Below are 22,002 nucleotides of genomic sequence, written 5' to 3'. Positions count from 1 at the left end.
TCAAATGGCTCTGAGCACTATGGGACTCAACTACTGACGTCATCAGTCCCCTAGAACTTAGAACTAACTAACGTAAGGACATCACACACATCCATGCCCGAGACAGGATTCGAACCTGCGACCGTTGCGAACTGATCCCTGGTATCCTGTATAATGTCACGGGCACAGAGTTGACATCCGATCTGGACCCAAGCATGTTCTATAAGGGACAGATATGCGGATATTTCTTACAACAAGATTACCTCGACATAATGTTAACAGTTCATAGCGGCACATACCACGTGTAGACGAGTATTGTCCTGTTTAAAAATGGCGCCCCAACACGGTAGCATAATAGAGTATGCAGACACAGTAGTACCTTTCTTAGCAATCATGTACAACCGCTCTCTTGACGAAATGTCTGTTCCTAAAGACTGGAAAGTAGCACAGGTCACACCAATACTCAAGAAAGGAAATAGGAGTAACCCACTGAATTACAGACCCATATGACTGACCTCAATTTTCAGTAGGATTTTGGAGCATATACTGTACTCGAATATTATGAATCACCCTGAAGAAAAAGACTTATTGATACATAACCAACACAGATTCAGAAAATATCGTTCTCGTGCAACACAGCTAGCTCTTTATTCCCATGAAGTAATGAGTGCTGTCGACATGGGATCTCAGATCGATTCCATATTCCTAGATTTCCAGAAGGCTTTTGATACCGTTCCTCACAAGCGACTATTAATCAAATTGCGTCCATATGGAGTATCGTCTCAGTTGTGTGACTGGATTCGTGATTTCCTCTCAGAGAAGTCACAGTACGTAGTGATAGATGGTATATCATCGAGTAGAACAGACGTGATATCTGGCGTTCCGCAAGGTAGTGTCATAGGCCCTCTGCTGTTCCTGATTTATATAAATGATCTAGGTGGTAATTTGAGCAGCCCCCTTAGCTTGTTTGTAGATGACGCTGTAATTTACCGTCCAGTAAAATCCTCAGATGATCAATTCCAATTACAAAATGATCTAGAGAGAATTTCTGTATGGTGCGAAAAGTGGCAATTAGCACTAAACAAAGAAAAGTGCGAGGTCATCCACACGGGTACTAAAAGAAATCCGATAACTTTAGGGTATACGATAAATCGCACAAATCTAAGGGCTGTCAATTCGACTAAATACCTAGGAATTACAATTACGAGCAACTTAAATTGGAAAGACCACATAGATAATATTGTGGGGAAGGCGAAAAAAAGACTGCGCTTTGTTGGTAGAACATTTAGAAGATGCGACAAACCCACTAATGAGACAGCCTACATTACACTGTCCGTCCTCTGCTGGAATATTGCTGCGTGGTATGGGATCCTTACCAGGTAGGGTTGGCGCAGGACATCGAAAAAGAGCAATAAAGGGCAGCTCGTTTCGTGTTATCGCGCAATAGGGGTGAGAGTGTCACTGATATGATACGCGAGTTGGGGTGGCAGTCACTGAAACAAAGGCTGTTTTCTTTGTGGCAAGATCTATTTACGAAATTTCAATCACCAACTTTCTCTTCCGAATGCGTAAATATTTTGTTGACACCCACCTACGTAGGGAGAAATGATCATCATAATAAAATAAGAGAAATCAGAGCTCCAACGGAAAGATTCAGGTGGTCCTTTTTCTTAGGCGCCATTCGAGAGTGGAATGTTAGAGAAGTAGTATGAAAATGGTTCGATGAACCCTCTGTGAGGCACTTAAGTGTGAATTGCAGAGTTACCATGTAGATGTAGATGTAGATGTAGATGTAGATGGGTAACACGCGAGGATGTACTATGCCAATGACATGCCGTTGCTCCGTTGCTCCGTCAGAGTTCCCTCAGTCACCACTAGCCATGACCTGAAGCCATACGCGATCGCCCCTCACACCCTGACGTTAGGAGTCACACATCTGTGCTCTCCATAGAAAGAAAGGGAACTCTTCTCTGGTCGCTGCCATACTCGCCGACGATGGTCATCCGGAGTAGTGCAAGATGGCGATTCATCGCTGAAAACAATGCGCTGCCACTCATCAAAAATGGTTCAAATGGCTCTGAGCGCTATGGGACTTAACTGCTGTGGTCATCAGTCCCCTAGAACTTAGAGCTACTTAAACCTAACTAACCTAAGGACATCACACACATCCATGTCCGAGGCAGGATGCGAACCTGCGACCGTAGCGGTCGCGCGGTTCCAGACTGCAGCGCCTAGAACCGCTCGGCCACTCCGGCCGGCTGCCACTCATCAGAGTCCATGCTTCCCGGTCACCACTACAATCACAGCCGTTTTGTTAACGGCAGCATACGCACGGGACGGTAATTCCCTAGTGCGGCTGCTGCTAATATCCGACCAATTGTGTGGGATGACACAGATGTCGCAGGGAGTGCATCACTTGTTCTCGGATGGAAGGAGCAGATATGCCTGTTCTCACGTTCCGATGCAGCCCAACACCCAGCCACTATCACGTGTGAAAGCACCAAAAATCTGGATATTGCACGATACGATATGCCCACACATTGGAGGTATACACTGAAGAGGGAAAGAAACTGGTACAACTGCTTAATATCGTGTAGGGCCCCCGCGAGCACGAAGAAGTGCCGCAACACGACGTGCATAGACTCTGCTAACGTCTGAAGTTGTGCTGCAGGGAATTAACGCCATGAATCCTGCAGGGCCGGCCGCGGTGGCCGAGTGGTTCTAGGCGCTTCAGTCCGGAACCGCACGACTACTACGGTCGCAGTTTCGAATCCTGCCTCGGGCATGGATGTGTGTAAAGTCCTTAGGTTAGTTAGGTTTAAATAGTTCTAAGTTCTAGGGGACTGATGACCTTAGATGTTAAGTCCCATAGTGCTCAGAGCCATTTGAAGCATTTTTTGAATCCTGCTGGGATGTCCATAAATCCGTAATTGTAAGAGGGGATTGAGATCTCTTCTGAACAGCAGGTTGCAAGGCATCCCAGACATGCTCAATAATGTTCATGTCTGGGGCGTTTGGTGGCCATCGGAAGTTTTAAACTGAGAACAGTGTTCCTGGATCCAATCTGTGGCAATTCTGGACGTGTGGGGTGTGGAATTGCCCAAGTTCGTCGGAATGCACAATGGATATAAATAGGTGCAGATGATCAGACAGGATGGTTACGTACGTGTCACTTCTCAGAGTCGTATCTAGACGTATCAGGGGTCCCATATCACTCACACTGCTCATGCACCACACCATTACAGAGCCTCCACCATCTCGAACAGTCCCCTGTTGAATGCGGGGTCCGTGAATTCATGAGGTTGTCTCCATACCCGTCCACGGCCATCCGCTCGATACAATTTGAAAAGAGACTCGTCCGAGCATGCAACCTGTCATGAACAGTCTAATGTCGGTGTTGACGGGCCCAGGCGAGGCGTAAAGCTTTGTGTCGTGCAGTCGTCAAGGGTACACGAGTGGGCCAACGGCTCCGAAAGCCCATATCGGTGATGTTTCGTTGAATGGTTCGCACGCTGACACTTGTTGATGGCCCAGCATTGAAATCTGCAGCAATTTGCGGAAGGGTTGCACTTCTGTCACGCTGAACGATTCTCTTCCGTCGTCGTTGGTCCCGTTCTTGCGGGATCTTTTTCCGGCTACAGCGATGTCGGAGATTTGATGTTTTACCAGATTCCTGATATTTACGGTACACTCGTGAAATGGTTTGTACGGGAAAATCCCCACTTCATCGCTACCTCGGAGATTCTGTGTCCCATCGCTCGTGCGCCGAGTATAACACCACGTACAAACTCACTTGAATATTGATAACCTGCCATTATAGCCGTAGTAACCGACTTAACAACTGCTCCAGACAGTTTTTGTCTTATGTAGGCGTTTCCGACCGCAGCGCCGTATTCTGTCCGTTTATATATCTCTGTATTTGAATACGCATGCGTATACCAATTTCTTTGGCGCTTCAGTGTACATTAAGACTCCTCTCAAACTTTGTCAGGTGCTGATAACGCTGTCTCAGACGAGTATGCGGCCTCTCCGTGTCTTTTATTCTGATCACTCAGTATCTGATGCCGTTCACGCCGCTGGTAAGAAAGTTAAACACGAACCAAAAAGACTAATGAACTCTGGCGGCCGTGCTACGTGTTACAGAGAATTGCAACTCTAATCTTGCACATACACACCAATGGTGCGTTTGGGTACAAAGTTACGACATCCGATCTTGTCTTCTGGTTGCTTCAGTTTTTATGTCAGGCAGTGTATACGCCAACATTTCGTGAGTGTAGTGGAAGTGAGCCCTCTAACCTATGATTAGGTGAGAGCAAATGCAGATTTTGTGCTGGAGAGCCCGATAACTAGGGAATCCACTGAATACTCGTATGTCTTAACTATAAAAGACTAAACACATCTGGAAGGTAAATAAATGATCAGAGAAGTTTCGAGACTGCAACTGGTCTTACATTGCTACACTCTACAATATTTCGACTTGGCACCTGCCAGTCACCTTCAGGTGAGTCTTCGAAGACTGACGGCGACTTCCCCCGTTCCACAAATTATTAGCATTCTGCGATCGTTGTGACAGACTGATCACATGATCACATTCCTCGGCAGGCAGTGTCCTCGCTGGTGGAACTGCGGAACTCAGCCGTCCTCAGGTTTGCCACTAGCCGTGGCCATTAGTATATGCTGTCGTCTTTGAAGCAAATTGTGGAATGATGGAGTTCCACACATTATCCAACCGGTAACCGCTATCACAGTTCATCAGATTTTCCGCCATGCGTGTTTCCACTGATTCTTTAATAAGGGTTCCCTAAAAGATGTATCTGTGGCCAAAATTATTGTTTTATCGCACTCCTTTGAATGTCCGGTGAGGAAACTATGTTCACCAATAGCAGCCTGGGTTGGCTGCAAAAGGCGAGTGTAGCTTTGATGTTCAGTGCGGCGTTCTTCCATGGTGCGCCTGTTTAGTCTTTGTAAGCCATTCCACATTGACAAGGTGTTTTGTCAACTCCAGCCTTCACTGATTCCAGAAGTTCTGCAATCTTACACAGTGGGTAGGAAACCACTTTAAACTGAAATTACCGGAGCATTTTGAACGAAATATTGCCATCAAAGGGAAGAAAAGCTGGGGATATTGCCGACGTGCCCTCCTCTCTATCCACTTTCTGTTTTTTGTCTTTAACTCTCAGCGCTCTGTTTATCTGCTGGGTAAAATATTCACTTTCTGTGATCACTGTCTTTATATAAGCGAGCTCTTTAGGCAAACAATATGAATCTGAAACTGTATGACGTACGTGTGCTGGTGTTTTGAGCACACCCATATTTCGCGATGGGTGATGACAACTCAACGATTATATGTTGTGGGTTGGCAGGAGAGCCAACCCGGTATACTAGAGGAAGCCGAAAGGCACGCGTTTTAGCTCACGCAGGCTGGCGTGAGGTCTGGAACAGGACAGGGAAATTAGACTTTAGCAAAAAACGTACGTAGCTGCTGGAATACTTAACTTTAATCCATAAATGGTGAACATCGCTCTTGACGGTACATTATTCATAATCTCAATAGTAACTGGTAGTGGCGCCTTGCTAGGTCGTAGCAAATGACGTAACTGAAGGCTATGCTAACTATCGTCTCAGTAAATGAGAGCGTATTTTGTCAGTGAACCATTGCTAGCAAAGTCGGTTATCTCACTGGGGCGAGTGCTAGGAAGTCTCTCTAGACCTGCCGTGTGGCGGCGCTCGGTCTGCAATCACTGATAGTGGCGACACGCGGGTCCGACGTATACTAACGGACCGCGGCCGATTTAAAGGCTACCACCTAGCAAGTGTGGTGTCTGGCTGTGACACCACATTATAAATGCAAGGTAGACATCATTCTTCAACCTAACCAAAACGTCTAGGACCGGGACACAACTTTCTTCCTATATTTCCGTACTGAACTGGATGTTCTTATGAATTTAGGTGAGATGATGTAAGCATGCAAGTCTGCAGACCTTCATGGCCGTTGTCATTAAAGTTAAAATAGTCTGGGTTGTTAGGCCGCGACATATTTCCTCTAAAATAATCTACGTGTCGACCCCTTTGCTGGGATCTTCTTCTGGATGTTTCGGTGTCCACTATTGCTAGAACACGGCACTGTTCTAGCAATAGTGGACACCGAAACATGTAGAAGACGATCCAGCAAAGGGGTCGATACATTGATTATTTTAGAGGAAATATGACGCGACCTAACAACCCAGAAGATTTTATCTTTAATGATGTAAGCACTCCATTAATTTATCTTCTCCTCGAGGCAACGTTATGAAAGTCTATATACCTCAGAAATACATTTCGTTTAAGGTAAATAAATATTATACTGCTGCAAGAAAAAGGCATATGAAATTATAAAACGAATACCCAGATGCTTGTATGAGACGTCTCCTTCCAATTGTGACTCATTGATAATTTAATTATAGAATACTATAAGGGGCGATCAATAAGTTTCTGTTTGAGGGCATCGCTGCAGGGTGTATCCAACGTAGCGCGACAGCGATGCGGGTATATAAGCACCGACAAGTGGGCAAGAAATAAGTGTGGATTTTATGTCTTTCCGACATGCATGCGGTGAATACATAAACGTGAACTATTGGGACATTACTATCAAATGCGCCCAAACAGGAGCAGTGTGCTGTTATTCTTTTCTCAGCTTCCAAAGAACAAACACCGATAGACATCCATCAGAGAATCAAAAAGATGTGTGGAGCAGCATGTCTGTCGAAACCCACCGTTTTGGAATGGTGCGCTAAGTTACGTGCTGGTCACGATTCGACACAAGACACCGTTCGATCTAGGAGGTAGAAGTTGCGCCAACTCAGGTGAGAGATGTACCACAATTGCACTGTGTGCACACGTGGAAGAGAAGCAGGGGATAAAAAAGAAACGTACCTGGGTGAAGCTGTGGGTTTTACGACGACACGATAAAAGCATTCAACAAAACTTGTTACGTGAGCTTATAGTGGGGGACATCAAGTCGTACATCAGTTACTTAAGAATGGATGAGCATACATTTCAGTATGTGCTCAGTGAAGTGTATCCTCATATCACAAAGCACAATACTCACTTAAGAACTGCTATATCGCCAGAAGTCAGGCTCACTGTAACACTCCGATTCCTTGCTACAGGAGAGAGTTAGGTTAGGTTAGGATAGGTCTCCAATCTTCTTAATCTATTTTTGTACTCTGGGTGCCTCATGTTGAAGAGCGCCTCATCAGCTTCATACATCTCTATTAATTTTGTAGTTGTCGGTTCACACCAATTGTATTTACCGGCAATGTTTATAAGAACACTACAGATGACAGAACGCCGCAGCGCTCCACGTGGTAACATGTCACAATGCAGTGAACAGAAGACAAGCAACTTCTTTGATCAAATATGCAGCGAGGCCCTAGATTTGATCAAATTTATTTGACGACAGACGAGATTTGACAAAGTTTCTTATTACATCAAATTTCTTTGACAAAGATATTTGACAAAGAAATTTGACTGTGTAATACTGGCCTTATGGAGAAATAAGATGATTGCCTCAGTGCTCAGGGCGATTTTGCCTGTCTGGCATACCGATTCTAGACTGTACGGCCTTCGAACGGAAACTTTTTAATTGCCCCTTATAAGTTGCTGTGATTTGTGACGTGGAAAACTGAACATTTGGTAACGTGTGGTGCGGCAGCGCGAGGCGGGTGCGCGACCAGGTGACGCACGCAGAGCAGCGCACGCCGAATGACATTCTGCGGCGGGCCGTGGCGGCCGCCTGCGTGGGTCGGCGCCTGCTGCCGGCGCCGGAGCAGCGTGCTGAGGCAGAGCAGCTGGCCGGCCGCCTGCTGGCGCGCATGCAGGCCTGCTCATGCAACGCCTACCAGCTCTCCGAGCAGCTGCTCGCCTCGCCTCACGACAAGGTAGGTACACACACACATATCATCTGCTATACGCATCATATGCCCCTTCCACATCCAGGGCGTGCAGGTTACCCGCTTAAGGCCTGGCCAGACAGAATGCGGCCTGGCCGTCCGGCCTGTGGCCTTGAGCCGCAGCCGGCAGGCCGCACTGTTGAATCGCTCGTTATTGTATGGCGGCGGTCACACAGAGTGCGGCTTTGCCGCACCGGCATACGGCCTGCCGCACCGGCCGCCGCCGGGTTGTCACAGATTACAGATTCGCCGCAAGCCTGAGCGGCTGCTTGCCTCTGTTGGCGCATTCAACCGCTCTGCTGTCACACTGGAAGCAGCGGCGTGAGGCGGTTTTTGTCTTGCAGCTCGTAGTGCATGCATCATGGACACAGAAAGACTTACAGAGGAGATGAGAGAATACAACTTTTTGTCTGATACACGCGATTTGGAGGTAGAATACTTTTGCCCTCGATATACTCATGATAGAAAGCTGAATTCTCAGAAATAGTGTTGTCGCTGTGACGTCCATAACTTCCAATATCAACTACTGTAAACTCCGTAGTATGGATCAACGATCGCCAGGAGAACTAGCTAAAAGAACTGTTCGTAACAGAAGAACTGGGATCCACTATCCTTCGGGCATTTTAACCTGATACGCTTTCCGTCTATGCTTCCAAGGCAGTTCGGAAACCCCCAAAGTTCTAGAAATCCTCCTTCAGATTTCTTCCACATCTCTGTTGTAGAAGTATGTAAATAATTGGGCTGTAGAACAGTCCATATTGCCTGGCACACTTATTTCACAATATCTGAGACTGTTGAACGTCCTATCCGAAAAGTAAAAGCTATGGTCTGGTGACTATCGCCTGTAGTCAAGTATCTGGAAAAGATTAAAATCTGTTATGCCGATAGAACGAATGGATAAGTTAACGACCAAAGATATGTTTAAATTCAGTGACAGTGGTATGTATACAATGAAAGAAAACAATCTATTAAGTAGAAAGTTCTCTCTAGCGGGACATACGGAACTAGATGTTACTATCGTTTGCTGTATTCGTAAACACTGCAAATAAATTTAACACTCCACTCGTAACTACGTTGTAGGATAGCACTTTCTTCCGCCGAATCTTTCATATGATACAGCAAAACTGAAATGGAATAATTTATATGACTTCTATTTCAAGCACAAAGAGGCCACAAACGGTAAAACGTACCTCAAACAAACGTCTGGTCTGTGCCTTGTATCAACTGGCTTTCTCCGGTTCGTTGTGCAGTTCTCGGTGCTACCTTTTTATCAGCCGATGCATTTCCTCGCAACATTTTCGCGACACACGAAAAGATTTGAAGAACCTATCTTCGTCAGACTTTAGATCAATACACATACGATGGTATTCTCCTAAGCTTTCTTTCATGCTATCAATGTCGTGCACCCAACATCTTTTCTTGGTGCCATTTCGTATTGCTAGTGCAAGCTTCTCATTTCTGCAATTCAAAAAAGAGAGAGAGAGAAAGAACTCGTACAAAGATAACGTGTCCCGCGTGAATATTCCAAATCGTCTAACGCAAGACAATCGCGCTATGCAAGCAAGCTTAATAATGGATTTCGGCCCCTTCCACAGTGTAACAACTGACGCATCAAGAGTCGCTGCGGCCGGCCGTCGCCTGTGTGGCGTCCCTGGCCGCTGACGGGTCCGGCCCACCGCTGCGCCGTCCGTCGCTGCGGCAGGCCGGATTCTGTCTGGCCAGGCCTTAAGGCCGGGGCCACACGAGCGGAATAGCTGCGGAACGTCAGACGCGCGGTAAATGACCGCACCGCTATGGCGCATGGGGCAGATGCAGCAGTCCACACGGGGCGGAACGTCTGCGGCTGCGGAATTTTGCCGCTTGCCAGCCGCATCGCCCATAGCGAGGCGGAAAACCCGCTGCGGCACACGCAGCGCTATGGGCCATGAGAATCAATTGGGCATTTCACACGGGCGGTGTGACAGGTGTGCGGAGAAGGGCCAGCTGACAGCAGTCAGTGCTGAGAGCGGAGTAGAGTGGCCATTTGCAGCAGGCAGTTGCGTGCTCCGTTCCGTGTGACTACAAAGTGACTCCCACGATGTGCCCACTAGACATTGAGAAAATAGATATGGAGATTCTGATAATGGAAATGGAAAAAAGGCCTTGTATTTGGGATGCAAGGACAGAGGAATACAAAGACAGACATAAGAAGGATGCAGCATGGCATGAAATCTGCTGTGCATTATTCGATGATTTCGCAGATCATTCAAGCACAGAGAAAAAATCCGTTGGTAAGTTTTTCGTCCACTTTTAGAATAATGGATTTGGAATCCATTGGGAATACTCTTCCACTCCTCCTCTGTCGGCCGAGGCAGACACTTGTCACACAGGCAGCCCCAAATCGCACAGCACACTTTCCTCACTATGTCACTGGCTGTTGACTTGCCTATTCTGTATGTATAGTGCAGATCAACTAAGTGACAACCAGTAGCCAAATACCTAAAACCAAAGATACAAATGTATAAAAATTACGTTCAATATTTAGTCATTATTTAATGATGTTAAAGATTTTAAAGTTACGTTAAATTTCCGTTTCCTTTTTTCTCCTTTGTAGGCCAGAAGGCACAACAAAAGTGGCGTAGGGACTATTATCGGAAATATGTAAGGAAAGTGAAGAAATCTGGTTCAGAAGCAGTAAGAATATTAAAATACGTGTACGCTGACCAGCTGGGGTTCTTGTCACATTCATTTAAAGTTAATTGATGTTTCTTATCCTCAAAAGACAGATTTACATCTAACATTTCATTAATAAAGAAAAGAGAATTAAACTTGTTCGTTTATTGACCTAATAATTATCTTTTTTTAAATTGAAATGAAAGTGTGAAAGTGTTGTTAAAACTAGTGATAGACAATACTGAGTTTCTTTAATTTTAGCTGAGATAATTTTTGGCTGAGACAGGATACTTACACATTAGAATTCACTTACCTTAAAGTTATAGCAAGCATTTCCATTGAAGGTATAGCGAGTCTTACGTTCGTGTCTTGCTTCTGTAAAGCGTTTCTAAGCGTGTGATGTAATTCATCGAAGCTTGAGAAAGACATTCGGAAATAGTTACAAAATTTCATTTCATCCTCTCGTAGATCGTTAAATATAACGTGAAACGCTCCTTGCAACAACCGACTATTCACCACTGGATGCACCCAGTACTTTCGGTGTATTTTTCTCTTTTTCAGTATTTTTAACCCTACGTATGCCACTACTGCACAGTGTCGAGCATCCATCGCGACTACCAGATTAAACAAAAAAAAGGAGAGAACAATTCAGTCTATTTGCTTGGCCTCCTCGCGGCTACGAAGCGAACTATTTCCATTCTAAGAACATTTCGCGCTGTACTAGAATGAAAAGTGTATTTTTTTCTCGTCTCTATTGTCATTTAATCGCAAGGTAAACAGTTACCAGGTCGACTTTACTTACTTTCTTAAAAATTGTGTTGATAATAGTTATTTAATGTTTCGTGAATGAAACAGTGTAGACAAGAAAAAATGACACATAAAGCAAATCATAGACGACATGCGGAAAATAAACGCGGCACAACTCTGCATTGTGAGCGAGAATACCCTCGAGCGTGGCGCGCCGTAGGCAGCTGCGGCCTAGCGCCAATATATATCACTCGATTACTCGAGACTGGAAAGAGATATGGCTCTCCTTCCAATGTTAAAAACAATTTCGATATCTTAGCTACAATTCGTACGCAGCATTATACGACCTCAAATGCACCAAACGCAAAGTAGCCAGCGACGACATTTTTTACTGCAAACTTTTCAAAATACGCGCTGTATTTTACTTAATTATGATGTATCACGATAACCATGGGCAGCAGCGAAAAGAAAACCAGTTCATTATCAAGCTGTGATATCAGGCTATAACACGCGTAAAAATAAATTTTTTTCGTCGAATAGTTTCCTCACAATCGAATGAGAGAGATTGCGTAGCGCAGAACACAGACGAATTTCAAAACAGTGGTTTTTAATTTTTTACACGAAAAGTATAAGTTGTAATGAGAAACTAACTACATGGACGGATGTAGCTTTCCTTCGTTTACATGAAACAATTTTTTTCGAGACAAAATAGATGACTAGATATTTGGCTCTCCGCACGAACATTCCGCAGCTAGCCGCATGGGTACAGGACTCTGCGTCTAGCCGCAGGCCGTCGACCGTTGCGGAAACAATCCGCTCGTGTGGCCCCGGCCTAAAGCGGAGGCCAGACGGCCTGAACCAGTGCGAAGAACATCGCCATTTAATCTAATGGGGCAGCTGGCAGCCGGGTAGGTGCGCCGACCGCAGCGGACACGCACTGCCAGCCTAGCCTGAAAATAGAGGTGGAGGTGGAGCCCCTCCACGCCCACACCGGCATGATGGCCAACACAAAAGGTCTACTGCCATCTCTGCATAAGGGTTAGTATTCACTAAAGTGAGTTGTCGCAGGATGTGGGTACTGCGATGTTTGCGTACGTCTGGTTAGGATTAACCATTAATACGCGCTCATCTGGAGATAGATTGGTCGAAATCTGACGAAGGGTAGCGGTTTGAAGGGCAGAGGAAAAAAAGTGCCAAAGCAAGAGCCAAGGGAAAAAAAACCTCTGCGAAAGTTAGGTCGGGCGGCAAGAGCAGTAGCGGTTGTCTTGCTGCCTGCGATAGGTTGTGCAAGGATAGGCTTTGTTAGTAGTGGGTATCATGCATGTCGATACCTTGACGTTGTGCGTTTGTGCTGCTCGGCGGCTGGCGCTGGGTGCTGGTACAGAGTCCTCGTTCAGCGTCCTGCAACCTGCAACAGTTAGGTTTGTTATCGGTCTTGTGTCCGATAGGTCATATACCGGAGGCACAGTGTGAGGGAGTTTTGGGAGATTGTTCGTGCGTCTGTGGGCGAGCTCGTCGGTGTCCCTGCTGTGGCCTGTTGGTCGGCTCTAATAGCAGCTGGTAGTTGCCAGTCAGTGTTGCTGATATGCAGGGGCTTACCGACGTTTGTCGCTGTTTGCGTATGTTAGTTTACCATAGGTGGTTATGCCCTAGCTAGCAGTGTCTTTGGTCGCTTGTGTTTCCACCTGTGGTTGTGATCGTAGTTTCCCAGAGTGAGGATGAAAGGATTGTTCGAGTGTCTCGAGTTCCTGTATAGTCGTGTGGCGTGTTTCTTGAATACTTCCTTGAGGGTATCAAGGCGGTATTCATGGTGAAGATCCACGGTGCGTGTGTAGCGTGGAGCATTGCTAATGATTCGTAGCACTTTGTTCTGTATGATCTGCAGGCGGCGCAGTCGTGTGGGAGCTGCATATCCCCAGACGGGAGCTGCGTACGTCATCAGAGGTCTAATCAGTGTCATGTATAAGGACCTCGACACCCTCCTATTCAGTGTGCTTTCCCTGTTGAGCATTGGGTAGAGCTGTTTGAGCCTCGCGTGCGCTCGGTTGGCAACGTATTCGATGTGGTCCCCCCATGTAAGTTTCCGGTCCAGCCAGACACCAAGGTATCTGACTTTCTCTCGGAAACGTATTGGGCGTGTATGTAGTGTTATCGGTTTACAGTGTTGGTGTTTGCGCAGTAGTTTCGGTCTGCGTGTGAACAGAACTGCTTCGCACTTGTCGACGTTTACTTTAATACGCCATCGCTCCAGCCAAGGCTCAGCTGTTCTGAGTGCTGTCTGTATTCGTGAGTTGATGTTCGACGGTTTCCAGTCTTGCGCGAGGATGGCTGTGTCATCCGCGTAGACGTCTAACGTCGTGTTTCGTGTCGCTGGGAAGTCATTAATGTACAGGTTAAACAAGATGGGCCCTAGGATGCTTCCTTGGGGTACTCCAGCTTGGATACCGTGTTGTGTTGATTGTTTATCCTGCACGTTAGTGTTGAAACATCTGTTCGTGAGATATGAGTGTACGAGACGTACGAGTCCGTCCGGGAAACCAGCTTCGCTTAGTTTGCGTATGAGTCCGTTGTGCCAGAGACGATCGAAAGCCTTTTCGATGTCTAGGAACACGGCCCCTGTGGCTTTGTTCACGTTGTAGCCGTGTGTTATATGTTCGACTACGCGGAGGAGTTGTTGTGTTGTCGAGTGGTGATTCCTAAAGCCGAATTGCTCCGGTCTTAGGCTGTCGTTGGCGATGCAATGCCTAGTGATACGTTTTAGTATTACCTTCTCAACAATCTTGCTGAGCGAGCACAGCAGACTGGTGGGTCGGTAATTTTGTGGGAGGGAGTGGTCTTTCCCTGGCTTCCTGAACATCAGGACCTTGGCCGCCTTCCAAAAGTCAGGGAAGTGTTGGTGTGTCAGGATGGCATTCGTTAGGTGTGTGAGGTATTCTACGGCTTTATCTGTGAACTCCTGAACGAACGGAATATCGTTTGCTCGCTGCGGCAGTGCAGGTTGTCCGACGTGCTCCACTGACAAAACTAGTCAGCTACTCAGCAATCTTTCTCAAACGACTTTACGGAAACGATTCGGTAAAAAAAAGGTTATTTCGTCCTTGTAGAGTTATGTATCCGATTCGAAGAGAACTGCTTATCTTTATGGTCATTGCTATTGTGATACTTTGAATTCAAATAACCTATGGCACAAAATTCGTACAGTTTACTATGAAAAATATGGGTCGTTATAAGTCTGTGTTTGGTGCATAATAGGCCATACACTGCTGTGTATGAAAATAACTGACACTGAATTTTTCTTTAGAGCTAGGAGGCTCCTACGGTGTGACCGAGGGGTTCTAGGCGCTTCAGTCTGGAACCGCGCGACCGCTACGGTCGCAGGTTCGAATCCTGCCTCGGGCATGGATGTGTGTGATGTCCTTAGCTTAGTTGGGTTTAAGTAGTTCTAAGTTCTAGGGGACTGTTGACCTCAGATGTTAAGTCCCATAGTGCTCAGAGCCGTTTGAACCATTTAGGAGGCTCCTATCTTGAGAAAGTGGGCTTTGTGTAGTTTTTTTTCCACTTGCAAGTGCTAGCAATACAGTGATAGTGAATTATTCATATCATCTATCATACACTCCTGGAAATGGAAAAAAGAACACATTGACACCGGTGTGTCAGACCCACCATACTTGCTCCGGACACTGCGAGAGGGCTGTACAAGCAATGATCACATGCACGGCACAGCGGACACACCAGGAACCGCGGTGTTGGCCGTCGAATGGCGCTAGCTGCGCAGCATTTGTGCACCGCCGCCGTCAGTGTCAGCCAGTTTGCCGTGGCATACGGAGCTCCATCGCAGTCTTTAACACTGGTAGCATGCCGCGACAGCGTGGACGTGAACCGTATGTGCAGTTGACGGACTTTGAGCGAGGGCGTATAGTGGGCATGCGGGAGGCCGGGTGGACGTACCGCCGAATTGCACAACACGTGGGGCGTGAGGTCTCCACAGTACATCGATGTTGTCGCCAGTGGTCGGCGGAAGGTGCACGTGCCCGTCGACCTGGGACCGGACCGCAGCGACGCACGGATGCACGCCAAGACCGTAGGATCCTACGCAGTGCCGTAGGGGACCGCACCGCCACTTCCCAGCAAATTAGGGACACTGTTGCTCCTGGGGTATCGGCGAGGACCATTCGCAACCGTCTCCAAGAAGCTGGGCTACGGTCCCGCACACCGTTAGGCCGTCTTCCGCTCACGCCCCAACATCGTGCAGCCCGCCTCCAGTGGTGTCGCGACAGGCGTGAATGGAGGGACGAATGGAGACGTGTCGTCTTCAGCGATGAGAGTCGCTTCTGCCTTGGTGCCAATGATGGTCGTATGCGTGTTTGGCGCCGTGCAGGTGAGCGCCACAATCAGGACTGCATACGACCGAGGCACACAGGGCCAACACCCGGCATCATGGTGTGGGGAGCGATCTCCTACACTGGCCGTACACCACTGGTGATCGTCGAGGGGACACTGAATAGTGCACGGTACATCCAAACCGTCATCGAACCCATCGTTCTACCATTCCTAGACCGGCAAGGGAACTTGCTGTTCCAACAGGACAATGCACGTCCACATGTATCCCGTGCCACCCAACGTGCTCTAGAAGGTGTAAGTCAACTACCCTGGCCAGCATGATCTCTGGATCTGTCCCCCATTGAGCATGTTTGGGACTGGATGAAGCGTCGTCTCACGCGGTCTGCACGTCCAGCACGAACGCTGGTCCAACTGAGGCGCCAGGTGGAAATGGCATGGCAAGCCGTTCCACAGGACTACATCCAGCATCTCTACGATCGTCTCCATGGGAGAATAGCAGCCTGCATTGCTGCGAAAGGTGGATATACACTGTACTAGTGCCGACATTGTGCATGCTCTGTTGCCTGTGTCTATGTGCCTGTGGTTCTGTCAGTGTGATCATGTGATGTATCTGCCCCCAGGAATGTGTCAATAAAGTTTCCCCTTCCTGGGACAATGAATTCACGGTGTTCTTATATCAATTTCCAGGAGTGTATTTTATAAACAGTTCAAGATATGGAAACAAGATTTTGACAAATGACAATACACAAAAGAAGAGTATTTTGGCGTGCCACTAATATATGAAACTGTTGTGTATATTACAATAGAAAACTATCAACAGCTTATGAAAGGAGAAAGCGTGTGGGTGGGCAATGATGTAAGTGAAGAGGCTACACAATTATTTTTATACTGCCAATGAGCTATTTCCCCCTCAGGAGACACCGCCTTAACGAAACACTGTCCGTGTGGGCGAGGGGGCCTATGCGATCGAATGAAGTGGAGGGCTATACCGGTAGTGGTCTAACTACCAGCAGGGCCTCCCAAGCCGGACAGGTCTCCATAGAGGATCCAGACGAAGTGTGTCTCACAGCGTCCCGTCTAGTGTCCTATCCTGTCCTATCCTATCCTATCCTATTCTCTCCCTTCCTTTCCTGTTACTCTCTGTGATTGTGTGGCAGCAGGTACAGTCCCCTAATGTGGACAGCGGAAGATCCTTAGAAACCAGGACAACGGTGATGCACATAGGCCTTGCTGCAAAGGGATGGATAGCGTTCTGTAGTCGCGGTGAAGACAAGCTATCTGAGGGGTAAGGCCCTGAAATAAAACCTTGGCAGGTGTCCAGGCCATGACGTGGCAGCCCCACCAGGGCACTCGGGGATTGTGGGCTGATAATCCGCACCACCAAAAAACACATGTCACAGAAACTAAAAAGACAAACAGCTGGATGGATCTTAAGGATATGACCTTTGGCGTGAAAAGAAAAACCCGTATTGGTTTCTGAAATGTAAGGACGTTGAGAGAGGCAGGAAGGCTAAAACAGGTTGAAAAAGAGATGGTGAACTACCGACTAGATATATTGGGACTAAGCAGAATAAGGTGGCCAGAATCTGGGGAATTCCAAACACAAAATGGTGGAGTGCTGCTGTATGCGAGTCAAGACAGGAGAGGACGCGATGCATAGGAATGGTGTAGGGATCTTACTACCTAAAAGCAGCAAGAAGAGCTTACAGGAGTGGAAAACAGTCTCAGAACGGATAGTAACAGCACGCTTTAAAACAAATGTGCGATATGTCACTGTAATTCAATGCGATACACCTGCTGAAACCTATGAAGGAGAATTAAAAGATGCATTTCATACAGAGCTTAACGGAGTCCTTAGACAAACAAATACTAGGGACCTAAAATTTTTAATGGGTGACTTGAACGCAAAATTTGGTTCAGAAAATGAAAGGCTTGAACATATAATGGGTGTACATGGCACGGAGATAAGAAATGTAAATGGTGAACTGTTGATAGATACGTATGCTGAACATGACGTAGTCATTGGAGGCACATTGTTTCCACATCGTAACTGCCATAAGATAACGTGGGTTTCTCCATAGCCATAAGATGCAAGTTTCTACACTCTCTGTTAGATGTCAGAAATAGAAGAGGAGCAGACGTTGGAAGTGATCACCACCTAGTTTTGGCGGAATTCAGACTGAAGATAGTGGCAAATAGAACCAATCATAGGAGCAAGAAAATATATGTGGCAAGGTTAAAAGATCAACAGAGCAAAGAAACATTTTCCCTTGAACTATAAAACAGATTCCAGGTCCTCTCTGAAGAAAAGTTTATGGAAGAAGGAATTGAAACAGGTTGGCAAAAAATCAAAGACAGTTATTTAGACGTGAGAGGAAAAATCTTAGGATTTAAGGAACATCAAAGGAAGGAATGGATCTTCGATGCTACATGGAATGAAATCAGCCACCGGAAAGAACTAAAACTTAAGTTAAATCTTTGTAAGACAAGAGCGCAGAAGAGCGAAGCGCATAAAGAATGCACGGAGGCGAACAAAAAAGTGAAAATATGGCTACGTCGAGATAAAACGAAATGGATAGATGAGGAAGCAAAGTTAGCAGAAGAGGCAGCAAGACAAGGAAATATGAAATAGCTCTACAATATAACCAAACGGTTTTCAATTAAGAACTTCAGACGTGAAGGACCAGTTAAGAACAAGGATGGAATGATGCTTTACAACTCAACAGACACAGCTAGAGATATGGTAGGAGCACTTCAAGGAACTGTAAAATTGTGAAGACAACTAAGAGGAACAGGTAAGAGATGTTCCAGAGGAAGTCGAAGAAGATCAAGATGTAAATCTGCAGTGCCCCACAATGGACGAAATTAGGATTGCTTTGAAAACCCTAAAGAATGCAAAGGCTCCAGGCCTAGACAACATAGCACCGGAACTCTTAAAAGCCGATATTGAAAATACTGTTAAAATGCTCCATCCCTTTTTGAAGCATATTTGGCTTGAAGAGAAATCTCCAAAGGAGTGAAAAAATGGTTTGGTAGTAAAGCTCCCAAAAAAGGGAAATTTGTCAGTCTGTAACAACTGGCGTGGTATTACATTGTTTTCAGTGCCCAGTAAGGTCCTCACCAGAGTTATTTTAAATGGAATTAAAGAGTCTCTTGAAAACCGTCTGCGTAAAGAACAGGCCGATTTTATGGCACAACGCAGTTGTGCTGGTCTTATTGACACTCTTAAGATTATTTTAGAACAAAGCAAAGAATTCCAAGCAACCAATCATTGATTTTCAAAAGGCCTTCGATTCTGTGAAATATAAAGTGCTCTGGTAGGTGTTGCGGAAGTATAATATACCACAGAAGATCTCAAACATCATAAAAGATCTATATGATGGCTACAAATGTTGCGTACTCCACAAGAGTTACAACTGGAGTCCGGCAGGGTTGCATTTTATCACCAACACTTTTTCTACTTGTTGTAGACTCAGTTATGAGAAGAGTCACAGAAGGCAGGAGACGAGGAATCCAATGGGGGATCCATGAACCTCTGGAGGATTAGGATTTTGCAGACGATCTAGTTTCACGATCTAGATCACTGTTAATAGAGGAGCAGCGGGTGGAGACTGTCAACTCATTTCTGTATCTGGGTAGTATAGTGACGGAAGATGGTGGACCTGGAGATGACGTGAAAAACGGTATTGAAAAGGCAAATGCTGCCTTCATACAATTGTATCCAATATGGAAAAATAGAAATATCAGGTACAAAACAAAAATCCGTATTTTTAATACAAATGTGAAGGCTGTCCTTCTGTACGCCAGTGAAAGCTGGAAAATGGATAAAAAGATAATATCCCCGTTACAAAGCTGCACAAATACATGTTTCTGACACTTCAGGAATATCTAGTGGCCAGAAAAAATATGTAATGAGGAGTTCTGGCGAATAACAAACCAGATACCTGTAGAAGACCAGATTCGAGAGACAAAGTGGGGGTGATCGGGGCACACATTGAGAAAACCAGATGGAGCTATCGAGAAAGAAGCATTGGAATGGAATCCCCAGGGAACAAGAAAGAGAGGAAGACCTAGGGACACATGGAAGAGGACAGTGAAAGGGGAAGCAAAAAGAGTTAACAAGTTGTGGGCAGAATTGAGGCATATGGCCAAAGACAGAGACGGTTGGCGAGTTCTCCTGGATGCCCTATGCCCCCAAAGGGGCAAAACGAATTAAGTAAGTCAATGAGCTATTTCGTAAGCTATTGACTTGTCTTGACGTCAGATGCTTGTTTAATAATAGACTAAGATTTAGAATTTTGTTGCACATTCAGCTGCCTTAGTATGTTAGTGAAATTAAGTTGTGTAAACTCCGTTATGTTTTGGCAAAAGAAGTAAAAATGTATCATGATAACAAGAGAAATGTCTTACTCAGCATGACTCCCCTCTGAAAAATAAGGATAACAAGTCAGGGGACAATAAGTTCTCACTCTTGTTGCAATTGCAGATAATCCTGTACTCCAGTGTATTTTTGGTAATGAACAGCTGGAACGGAAACGTATCAAAGGATTTTCTTTCTACACCTCAACAACCAGTAAAATATTGAAAAAAATTCACAGCAAGTAGTATAACAATATTTTGTTTCTTTCTGAACTTTTTCATTTCAAATATCTTATAATTCGTCAAAGACATTGATAATATGCTTTCATCTGGACAAGTAGTCAGCTGTATTTTGCGGGTTGTCAGAGTATTCACAGCTTTAAATCTATCAAACAGTTATGTTGTCTGAATGAGAATTACTATTCTGGAACTAAATAGCTACATCGTTCTGTCTGAAAAAACGACAGAGTTGATACATGTATCACTATGGATAATAGGATTGTCAAAACGTGCTACTTATTTTTGTGTGTGTGTGTGTGTGTGTGTGTGTGTGTGTGTGTGTGTGTGTGGGTGTGTGTGTCTGAGGTGAGTAGTCACAAGTGGCTCACAATATATATACCGGTTGGTTATAATTAAACTTTCCCTATTTAACACTTGATAGCACGGAAACAAATTACTGTACGAGTACCAAACTTGGTAGCATTAATGTCAAGGACATGGGGAAGAGAAATAGTACAGAATCAGCTCAGTTGAAACACTTGTAATGTGCTGCTACGGTACAGCATACCCATTACATACCGGTATCATTACCACTACAAAAGGAGCTCAATATGGCGTCAGTGTCCAGAACAGTGTGAAAGCGCGGAATTGCATTCTACACAGCAGAACGAAACATGTGCGTAGGTATGCTGGCTGCCTCCCTTGATATGCTGCGCTTCAGATCAACACATGTGTGAATGTTCCCCTGGTAAATCTTGTCCTTCAGGCAGTCCCAAAACCAGAAATCACAGAGAGTAAGCTCAGGTGACCGTGCTGGCCAAGCATTTGGAAACGATCGGCTTATAATTCGATCGTTTTCAAATGTGTTTCGGAGAAGCAGGTGAACTTCACGAGCGACTTAAGGGGCTCCGGAAAGGCTCAAAATCATGAAAAGTTCAATTCTTACTTTTTTGCGTTTTCTGAATCTGCAGACTATTACCTTTTAATAGATATATAATTTATTCAATTCCAAAGACTACAACTATTTTTAAATTTTTTTTGAAATGTGTTCTACATGGGCGTGACCCACTGTGGCGCTGTTAAACTGCTGTCAAATGGTTTTATTATTAACGTCCGTGTTCATCAGGTTCATTTTAGTGATGTGAGATGAAGTATGTGTTGTGGCTAACCTGTGATGGTTCAGTATATATCGCTGGTGTGATTGTCGATTGTTTCATGTTTATTTACTCCGTCGTTATCTCGAAAATATTCGTAATCAATTCTGTTTCTGGAGTCTCTGTTTTGTTGAAGTATAATAATGAGTAAAAGTAAAGTTATTAGAAATCCTCTGAAGGCTTTTAAGAAAAGGAGAAATGTTGGAAAGCCAAAGGTATGTGTTATTACTGTAAACGATAAAGACGATAACCAAGTGAGTGAACCTAACCTCTCAAGTACACCTGCCCATAGTAGTCAAAGTGGGAAAGAAAATACTTCACAGAAGAAGCTTGGTTCAATGAGTGAAAACTATGAATGTTTTATGGGCGAATCGGATGTGAATGAAATATTTGATATGTCGGTTCTCAAAGGAATTTTTTCAAACTGTGTAAGATGTATTCATTCTAGTGAAGTTGGTCTGGAACTCTCCATAATAAAGCACGTAGGACTTGCTAGTGAAATACAACTGAAATGTGATAAGTGTTCATACATGACCACCTTTTGGAACAGTGTTGCAGTAACTGCAACTGAAGAAAATGGTAGCAAAATCTACGAACACAACATTAGATTTGTTTATTCC

General features: G+C 45.3%; 1 protein-coding gene across 1 annotated transcript in view; it reads left to right on the top strand.

The window, feature by feature from the left end:
* The window catches only part of LOC126183787 (SET and MYND domain-containing protein 4-like), a 187,201-nt gene that overhangs the window by 142,321 nt on the left and 22,878 nt on the right, over positions 1-22,002 (top strand). Inside the window, exon 7 of the mRNA XM_049926026.1 lies at positions 7,673-7,898. Within this exon, the coding sequence (XP_049781983.1) occupies positions 7,673-7,898 (226 nt within the window). The remainder of the gene's footprint in view (positions 1-7,672; positions 7,899-22,002) is intronic.

Source organism: Schistocerca cancellata, chromosome 4, assembly GCF_023864275.1.
Source record: "Schistocerca cancellata isolate TAMUIC-IGC-003103 chromosome 4, iqSchCanc2.1, whole genome shotgun sequence".
Lineage (NCBI taxonomy): Eukaryota > Metazoa > Arthropoda > Insecta > Orthoptera > Acrididae > Schistocerca > Schistocerca cancellata.
Note: the sequence above shows the minus strand (reverse complement) of the source record. Positions and strands in the feature narration are given on the sequence as shown.